Consider the following 10,114-nt stretch of genomic DNA (forward strand, 5'->3'; position numbering starts at 1 on the left):
TTTGGGGTCTTGTAGGCCTTAAGCATATCTAATTTTAAACTATATCATAGCTAATATCTGTGTTTTCCTATTTAGGATTTCTGGAGACTACCTGTTAGCCAATAGATACTTTTACCATTAAGAAAATGGATTTAATACATTTTATTGGATTAGATTGAATTTGATGCAGTAGAAATGGGTAGGAATAGAATATTTCAGTGTGGAAAATGCCAGGAAATAATTACTAGCGCAGCTACAACCTATGAACTTGTTGCAAGACATTCAGAGACTGAGAGATGATACTGGGGGGAGAAGGAACCTTATTTACAAGTGAAGCACATGCTATTTAATTGTAGTATGAATTAGTGTTCTCACGAAATTCCAGTCCTAGTACAATTGCAATTAGATATGTATTCCTACACTTCCGTAGTTCATGTATTTTTTTTGTTATGAGCTTTTCAGTTATTGCCACATTTTACCCCTGAGGAAGCTGCTGAATTAAACTTTTTTTATTTAAAATCAGGATAGTACTCAGATATTAAACGAGTTATTAAATTAGACTGATTTTTTTCATATATTTAAACACTAAATTAATGGCTCTTATCAAATGTGTAACTTATACCCAACTGGTTACAAAGCATGTAACATTCTAGAATATACAGTAGAATTCTACTAGAGTCTTCTTTAAGGAATGTTTTCTCTTTAGGAGGAGTAATTCTATAAAAAGTACATAAACTGCTTATGGCTCAATTTTGTCCACTGTATTTGACCTGAACACTTAATTACAAATCAAAACACTGCATATAGTTAATCATGTTGAAGTGTGAAATACAGTTCAAATATATGTGGGTACAGGAAACTTTGCCTGCAAGACAAGCTGCTCTTGATACTAAGTGAAGTATTACACCTTACTTCCAGTTAACTGAGAGAATCTTGGCAGCTTTAACTACAGGGGGAGGTAGAAAACAAATAGGTACCTACTCATATTTTAAACAGGTCTCAAAACATGAAGGTTAAACGTGCACATTTTTAAGTGAACAAATGCATGAAAAGCTTAGACTGAAAGTCAGAGAAGTGGCTTAAATTGCCTAAACTAAAACTTCTTGTGTTTATAGATCTTTTATGACCTTGTGCGGCAAATTAACAGAAAAACTCCAGTGCCTGGAAAAGCACGCAAAAAGTCATCGTGTCAGCTACTTTAATTCATAGATGTACTGTAGCTCTGAGCCAGGTAAGCTTGCTCACTTTCTTAATTTTCTTAGCTTTTTTGTTGTTGTTGACCTACCACTGTTTGTTTTCAAAGGTTCAATTTAGCTATTCAAGTAATCAGAATGCAAAATAGAATCAGAGACTTTATTTGTTTTAACATAAAAATAAATCAGAGACTTTATTTGTTTTAACATAAAAATAAAAGTATGTATTTGAAATTGGAATGGCAGAGCCCAAAAAACCTAAGTCAAATGCAACGGCATGCATATAAGAGATGCCTCTGATGGACCAAAATCTTTTGCCGGACTAAAGAAACAACTTTGCATACACATCAGAAAATGTAAATATCATGAGAGATATCTTAAAGCGTTAAATGTAGCTAGCCAAAAGTAGGCAGGCTTATATGAAGTCTGATTAAACAAAATGTATCTTACCAACAAAATAATTGCAGTTCTGGAAGTCTGTAGTATACTACTGTACAGCTAAAATGTCATCTTTCGCTTTGATCTGCTGTAAATATGTACGTAGGCTTATAGAATGTGTTAAGCTATATTTTTTTTTTTAACTACTTGCTCTGGACTGTAAGGTTTCCATAACTTAAAAACATGTCCTGATAGAGGAGTTAGTCTTTTAAAAAAAGAAATATGTTGCGAAGTATATATTTGGAAGCGAACTGTTGGACAATCATGTTTCATGTGTCATGCCTTGAAACTTTTTTACCTAGAGCTATTGGTTTACTAGATTAACTTTTTTTAATGTGACAATTTAACTAATGCCTTATATATTTTAGAAGGCTAAGAGCAAGCTTAAGCCTGCACTTTTTTTGGCAAGATTTTTGAGAAATTGGTGAGTCACTGACATCAGAGTGTCCTCAGATTTCCTTTTCCTGGTCACTTGCATTTTCAGACTGGGTATGGAGACAATGCTATACTCTCATAGTTGTCCTGTCATTGGACAACTGTCACCTGTTCATCTTGATTCTTTCATGTCTGTTGTCCCCCTTCAGTAGGCTGTTCAAATGGATAGGATTGCATTTCAGTAGTTCTATTCTTTCTCAGTGTTCTGGTACAGGATTGTCTCATCCCTTCCACTCAGTGTATTTGAAGCTTGTGCGGTTGGCGGGAGTTTTGCTGTCTGAGCTATGGTATCATTAGTACAGTGATAACATGCAGACCTGTCTTAAAATTCAGACAGTGCATTGTCTTTTTTTCTTTTCCAGTATCTGGCCAAAAAAGTCTAGGCTGAGTGAAGTGTCTGAATCCAAATAAAATTTGAGATTGTTTGTTTGGTTCCAGAAGCATTTGGAGCACCAGATTGGCGCCCCCCCCCCCCCCCCGCCCTCCAAAAAAAAAAAAAAAGGTAGTAAACTGATGGGTCTGGACCAAAACCCCAGATAGCTGCTGCTGAACACTGGTAGAAGTGGCAGTATTCTATGCACTAATAATAATCCATACCCTAACTGCACGGTTTGGGCTCATCACCAGTGTAAACTACAAGCTGGTACAGAAGAAGTGAAAGTTAATCTGTTTAAACTCAGTCATGTGTAGAGTTTATCCAGGAATGAAGCAATGGGGAAAAAAAAATTTCATGGCTGAGTTAGTGAAATTTTAAACCTGGTGCTACAAATTGGGGTTTTGATGCTGCATAGTCTCACCACTTCAATCACTCTCTACTTCAGAATCCCATGGCTTACGAAGTTGTTATAGCAAATGATTGAGGCTAATGTTTAAGGTCATTTAAATGCATTCTGCCTATATTTCCCTAATCCCACTAAATTCACACTGACAAATGGTGTGCCTATGGGGGCATCAGCAGCCACCTGGGTTTTTTGCCTGTCTAATGTCTTTACAAATCCAACTCCCACCACTCCACCCCCAAAAACCTCAAGTGTCAGATTGTAGTTCTGCACATGACTGCACTAGCAACTCAACACAGTAGGCAGAGCACATTGAAAGAAATGTTTAAAGAAAAACTTAAACTCCTGGTTTTCATTGCTTCTCAATATTTAACAAGCAAGGTAGAAAGGTAGAAACTATACTTAATTTACACTTTTATTTTTTAATAAACCTGGGGTACCTCTTTGGGTAGGGTTTTTTGTTTCTCTTGCCCATGTAATGCTACGTTCCCATTTCTAAATATATCATAAATTCTCCATCTGATTAGTTTTCTGAAACTTTTTTAAAGCGGCAGCTTCCAGGGCTGTTTTCATTGAAAGGGTGAAAGTGAAAGGTGTCCAGTTACAGTGAATACCCATGTAACTTTGGAGTATTGAGGCAAAAAGGTCGGATAATACACTTGTACACAAGTAATAAAAATGCACTTATCAAAACGTAGTACTTTTTTTTTTTTTTTTTTTTAAGTAAAACTTCAGTTTTGGTGACACATTGGCTGATTGGCCCATAAAGTCCCCCTTTCTTATAATATCCTCATCAACCAATCTGACTGCCTTTTCTAAGGTCCCTTTTGTAACTAAATTGTGTTATAATGTACTTGTAAAATTTTGCTTCTGACCAAAATGCATTTGGAAAAAATCTTTAAAATCCTTTTATACTAAATCGGTTCATGAACCGATTTTAGTATGTGTGCTATAAAAATAATTCTCAGAGCCCTTTTAACAATTTTTTATAATAGTCTTCCATTATACCTGATCCAAAAATCTGTGAAATGCATCATTTCACATGACTTAAAGAAAAGGAATAAGTTGCTGGTATAACTGTGTGTTACAACTGTTAACTTTCCAGCATGAAAACTGAGTCCTGTGTTTCCGAAGCATGGTGCATGAGCTGTTTCAGACAAAATGCAGAACTTTTTGAGAGCTGATTTGGGGTGCAGGGGGTGGGGGGAAATGTTAGTACTAGGTAATGGATATTTATAATTTTTAAAAGGGACATCATTTTAAATCAAACTTTTTACCTATTGTTGCAAGTGACACCTAAAATTACTACTGTATTTCACTTTTAAATTTCAAGTTGATGTCACTAGGTCTGTATACACTACTAATTTAGGGTCTTAGTAAATTTTGAAAGTAGCATTTAATTCACCTTAGTTACACTGAGATGCAGAACTCTTCAGTCCTAGAAAACTGTGCTTTAATACTAATCTCCTGTTTCATTGTTACAGGTCTGAAGAACTGTTGCCCAATTCAACAGTGCCAGCATTCCAACTTTATTAAACCTACCAACATTTTAAATGGACTTTCCTGTGGTGGTACCCTTTAAGAAGTGGATGAAAGCTACTACATCAGTTTGCACATTCTAATCACTTTCCAGTGTCACAAGAGATTTTTACTTATAAATATTCTAAGTGTATGCAACTGGTAAAACCAGAGCCTACATCCAGTATTACTGATAAGAGACATTCATCCACCAATGTTGTACATGTATGAAAACTGTGTACTGTATACTTCAATAATCCCCATACTTTCTATTGGAGAGTACAATAATGTAAATCTTGAAAGCACCACTATTTTAGCATAATAAAAGAAAGTCCAAAGAGCTCCTATATAGACTACTCCAGATAACTTTGCTTCATCGGTATTTGTAGCTTATTGTAACTTTTTTTAAAGAAATACAAGATCATCATCATCATCATCATATTATACAAAACCGCTTTGATTAACACAACAGCTTTAGTTTTTTAATTTTAGGAAAAACCTGTGGAGACAGTGATCTAGTCTTTAAAATAAGAGTCCTTTCAGTATGTCTGACTAAAGACATTGCCTTTAATATCTGTTGGGAAGGAAATGTCCAGACTTTTCAACCTTTTATTGTATGTTTCCTTTTCCTTGTTTACATAGGGAACAATGTTTATAGTTGTGTGTACAGTGGGGGTCTACAACAAGAAGTGTATATTTTAAAATGATTTTTTAATGATTTAACAGTTTTGTAAATCATTTTCAGGCTTCTGCAGCTGTAGATTCTCACTGTTAATTCCCTTGCTTGCTCATGCATAAGTGTATTTGCAATACCAAATATACAGGTTTTAGTACTTTTGCCTGTTAGTGATTGTTTTACATGTGTAATGTTTTGGTTGAGATGTTAAATGGTGGAAGAGTTCTGTGGATGTGAATGTGGGAAGTAATTTTAATCATGTGTAATTGGTCACAGGGCCTAAGTTGCAGTAATTAACTTTTGCTGATTTATTTAACAATGCCTTGTTGCTTTGTATGAATTAACGTTTGGGTGTAAAGATTGTGTGTATATCCAACAGGGAGCCACAGTATTTAAATTGACCAGCCTAATGTTACAACTGCTTTGAGGTGGCCAAATGTAAACTAAAAGCCTTAATTAAAAGTGGTGCAATTTTGTATGACTTAGCATCAGTAGTTCAATAAATTTGGATTGCCATGCAAGGGCTTGCATTACAATTATCTACTACTTGAATGTTTTGTGTAATGTTTTAACAGTGCCGGTAAGTATGGGTTTAACAAGCTTAAACATAATGTGCATTTTGCACTGTGAGGCTTCATAGATCTTAAGATCAAAAGGGACTATTATGATCATACAGTCTGGCATCCTGCATAACACAGGCCATAGGAATTCATCCAGTTTAATATGGGTGAGTAAGTGCCCATTGATGACCAGGACTACAAATGTTGTTTAGTGGTACCTAGGGGGGGGACGGGGGGGGGTTCTGTTTTTGTTTTTTTTTTCAGAGCACTAGTGGTACCACATTGAATGCTTCCTTTAGTAAAATGGTTTTTTTACACAGGGAAAGGAAAAAATCTATAAGTGTGTTTGATGTTCAGTGGCTATTTTGGGGTACTTGGAAGTGTTCTGTAACTATTGTTTGACTTTTTATACAATGATCTTATCTCTAAAATCAGCATGTTATGGCTATAAAGTCTCTATGAATGAAGTGGACTAACATACTGCTGCTTTCTAGATTAAAACATACTTCTATTTGATCTTGGGCAAACTTACTTATTGTAATGAAATCATCTATGCCATGCTAGGTCCAGAATTAGCTCTTACACACGCTTTAAAAACTTTAAGGTTGCAAAGTCAAGCACTCAGGAAATAGAATTAAGATTGCTTGTGCCACCTTAATTCAGCCCCTTGTTTGCATATGCATTATGATCATCCTTTTACATGACAATCACATACTGCTTCTTTTCCACAAGACCCCTGCCTTAGTCAGTGCACAGAATAGATAGTGCTCACTAAATGAGTATAGAATCATAGAATATCAGGGTTGGAAGGGACCTCAGGAGGTCATCTAGTCCAACCCCCCTGTTCAAGGCAGGACCAGTCCCCAACTAAATCATCACAGCCAGGGCTTTGTCAAGCCTGACCTTAAAAACCTCTAAGGAAGGAGATTCCACCACCTCCCTAAGGAACCCATTCCAGTGCTTCACCACCCTCCTAGTGAAAAAGTTTTTCCTAATATCCAACCTAAACCTCCCCCACTCCAATCTGAGATTATTGCTCCTTGTTCTGACATCAGGTACCACTGAAGTCAAGATCCATCCTCTTTGGAACCCCCTTTCAGGTAGTTAAAAGCAGCTATCAAATCCCCCCTCATTCATCTCTTCTTCAGACTTAACAATCCCAGATCCCTCAGCCTCTCAAGTCATGTGCTCCAGCTCCCTAATCATTTTTATTGCCCTATGCTGGACTCTCCAGTTTTTCCACATCCTTCTTGTAGTGGTAGGGCCCAAAACTGGACACAGTATTCTAGATGAGGCCTCACCAATGTCAAATAGAGGGGAATGATCACATCCCTTGATCTGCTGGCAGTGCCCCTACTTAATACAGCCCAAAATGCCATTAGCCTTCTTGGCAGCAAGGGCACACTGACTCATATCCAGCTTCTTGTCTACTGTAACCCCAGGTCATTTTCTGCAGAACTGCTACCTAGTCATTTGGTCCCTAGTCTGTAGCAGTGCATGGGATTCTTCCATCCTAAGTGCAGGACTCAATATTTTGTTTTAGCCTCATTGTTCAACATGTGTGGCCTCATGCCATTAGTATTGCAGATTATTCAAATTCTTAATTGAAGACTGAATTATTTCCGCATGGGCTTTTCTATGGCACTCATCACTGTAATATGAGTGCTTCACAAACATACATTAATTTTATAACATCTCTGGGGTGAGGGAGTGATATCACCACCATCTGTAAAATGGGGAGTTGAGGCACATATTAAGTAAAAAATGTTGCCAATTGTGGGTGCTCATCTTGATGACCAGGACCTAATTTGTCAGAATACTTAGCATTGTGAGGCACTTCATATGTTCAAAGCCCAGCTCTAATTGACTTCAGTTGCAGCTGTGAATTTCAGCATGTCTTCCAATCAGAACCCCTGGATATCAAGTTGGGCACCCAGAGCTTATGCACAGGTGTCTGCACTCTGATCTGCTGCCACTGCCTCATCCAATATCAGAGGCCAGGTCCCCTCCCCAACCCTGACCAGAAGGCACAGCATCCATTGCTTCCTGGGGGCTGCCTTGCCCCACATTAAAACTTGTGTGGGCATTGGTATGGGTGGTGGGGCCCTTGGACATTGAAGGAGCCTCCAGGATGTATGGGAAGGTCATATACCTAACATCAGAGGCTGCTGTCCAGGAGGTGGTGGAGAAAGGCATCTCGGGTGACTTTTTTGTTTTTTGTGCCCCTCAAGCTCCTGGAGGCCCTAAGTGCACATGAACACTGCCCTTCAGTGTTCTCTTGCTGAGCCATAAGGACTCCACTCTCTGCCATGTCATCTTGTTCTGCTAGCAGACTGCACAGCAAGGGGAGCTTAGAGGGGTCATTCCTGGTGCCCTGTACCATGTCCATTCACTGGGGGAGGCTTGGTGCTTCCTCTGATGGGTTTTGGGGAACGTCCAGAGGGACTCTTGGCCTGGTGAGGAGGGCTGTCCAGCATCTCCACTTCTCAGGAGGGTGTAGGCCCTGCTTCTGCTGATGATGCCAGCAGCTGATAATCTTGCTTGAGTGCAGGAGTTGTCCTCCCTCTCATGCTCACACAAGCAGACAGATGCTGCTGCTAAAAGCCTCCTTTTTCTTTTTTTTTTCTTTTTTTTTTTTTGGGGGGGGGAAGGTCTATGGAGGAGAAGGTGGTAGTGATATTGGATAGGTCCTCTCCTGGGCTATCTCGGGGAGATCATCCCTCTTTCCCCAAGCGCTGAACCCATCTCTCTTGCACTGTGGACCACCTCCTCCCTCTCTGGTCAGCCTTCCAAGTACACCCTGGAGACCTGGGTACTGGCTATGGAGAGAGGAAGTGCAGCAAGCGTAAGTTGTGGGTCCAGCCTCTTCCTGTCAAAAAGCAGGAGGCATCCTCCTGCTTGGCTCCTGGAGAGCCCAATCGCTGGGCCTACTTTTGTGCCCCTTCAGAAAGCCCATCTGCTGGAGCTGCCTCACAAAGCTCTGGCAGCAGAAGAGGACAGATGTCTCCCTCAGAGTCCCTTATAGGGGAAGCATACAGCCCCTGCCCTAATGGAACTCACCTCAATCTCTCCTGGAGAGTACCTCCCCAAGCAGGGGTCTGTATGATCTTGCAGGAGATGGAGGCCCTGGATCTATCTCCTTTAGCCCAGGTGGAGGATGACACTGAAGCAGGTCTTGATCTGAGCCCCAAGTCCATCGCAGGGCCTGCTGCTCCATTCTCAGTGTACTGCATGGGAAACTGCCCCCTGCTCTAGATGATGGAGGCAGCTTCTGCTCTTTCCATGTGCCCAGCTACAGCTGGCCCCCTGCTCCACATCACTGAGCCTATTGAGGAGATGGCTGGGGCCAAACAGCCAGGTTTGGGGCTTTCTGGGGCCCCCTCCTGAATCAAGGCAGGCGTTCCCATGTGTACCAAATCAATCATCATCCAATCTGATGCCAAGGGTATAAGCACCAAACCCATCATGGCACCCAAGCCTGGTGTCATAAAGGGGGACCCACAGCTGCCCAATCAGCCCCTGTGCCTAGTGAGATGGTACCATAACTTAGCCATTGGGGATCCCAATTTCATTCCTGATCCCTACACTTCCACCTCCCATCCTGTTGCTATCCCTGAGTGGCATATTCCCTTTTTCTGGAGGGTGGTATTTGTATTCTCTTCTCTTCCACCCATCAGGGGCTGCCGTATTCCCTCTGCTGCTCGCTTCTGTGTTGGGGGCCACGGTGGAGAATGCAGTGCAAGTGATACTTCACTGAGGTTTTGCTAGTGGTGAGGGAGAGACCCGAAAGCCGCTGCCTGATGCCCCTGGCTGAGTCTACGGACCACTCAGCCCCTACCATGCTATGGAACAAGCTGCACTGGTTCTTGTAGGGGTGCTGGCATCTGGTTTTCAACAGGAGTGCCCACTCAAAAAGGGCCCCTGGTGGCTCTGGTCAGCACTGCATCCCAAACCATTTCCTGCACCTCAACTCTGAGCCCCCTCCTGCACTCCAAACCCATTGGCCCCTGCATGGAGCCCCCTCCTGCATCCCAAACCCTTCAGCCCCATCCCAGAGCCCTTACCCCCTGCTATACTCCAACCCCCTGCCAGAGCCCTCTTGCACACCATGAACCTGTCATATCTGGCCCCACCCTCGAGGAAGCGCCTAGAGGAAGCTCTGAGCCTCCTCCTCACCCCCATGGGATTGTGTGTGACCCACGACTGATTTTGTGTGTGTGTGTGTGTGTGTGTGTGTGAATGGTCCCTGATAGAAAAAAGGTTCCCCACCCCTGGTTTAAGGACTAGTAAGTAAGAAATAGTATTTTTTCCCACTCTATTTAGCTAAAAGTTCCCAACACTGCTAGGGAAAGCTAGTCCAGCAGTTCTGAAAACCCAATATTTTTAGTCTAATTAGACGAGTTTTCAATATCTTAAGACTACTCCCAATTAATCAGAAGACTTTAGTTACTAGAGTGGTTAGAGATGCCACAGCATAAGTTGTAAACTAGCAATTGAAAGATTTTTTTAAAAACTATACAGTTAATTAATAGATTT

The 10,114-nt window shown here is 40.8% G+C and overlaps 1 protein-coding gene across 1 annotated transcript in view; it reads left to right on the forward strand.

The window, feature by feature from the left end:
* The window catches only part of RAP1B (RAP1B, member of RAS oncogene family), a 77,480-nt gene extending 71,926 nt beyond the window's left edge, over window positions 1-5,554 (forward strand). Inside the window, exons 7-8 of the mRNA XM_050924152.1 lie at window positions 1,095-1,210; window positions 4,309-5,554. Of these exons, the coding sequence (XP_050780109.1) occupies window positions 1,095-1,181 (87 nt within the window). The 3' untranslated portion in view covers window positions 1,182-1,210; window positions 4,309-5,554. The remainder of the gene's footprint in view (window positions 1-1,094; window positions 1,211-4,308) is intronic.
* Window positions 5,555-10,114: the final 4,560 nt, after the last annotated feature.

Source organism: Gopherus flavomarginatus, chromosome 1, assembly GCF_025201925.1.
Source record: "Gopherus flavomarginatus isolate rGopFla2 chromosome 1, rGopFla2.mat.asm, whole genome shotgun sequence".
Taxonomy (NCBI): domain Eukaryota; kingdom Metazoa; phylum Chordata; order Testudines; family Testudinidae; genus Gopherus; species Gopherus flavomarginatus.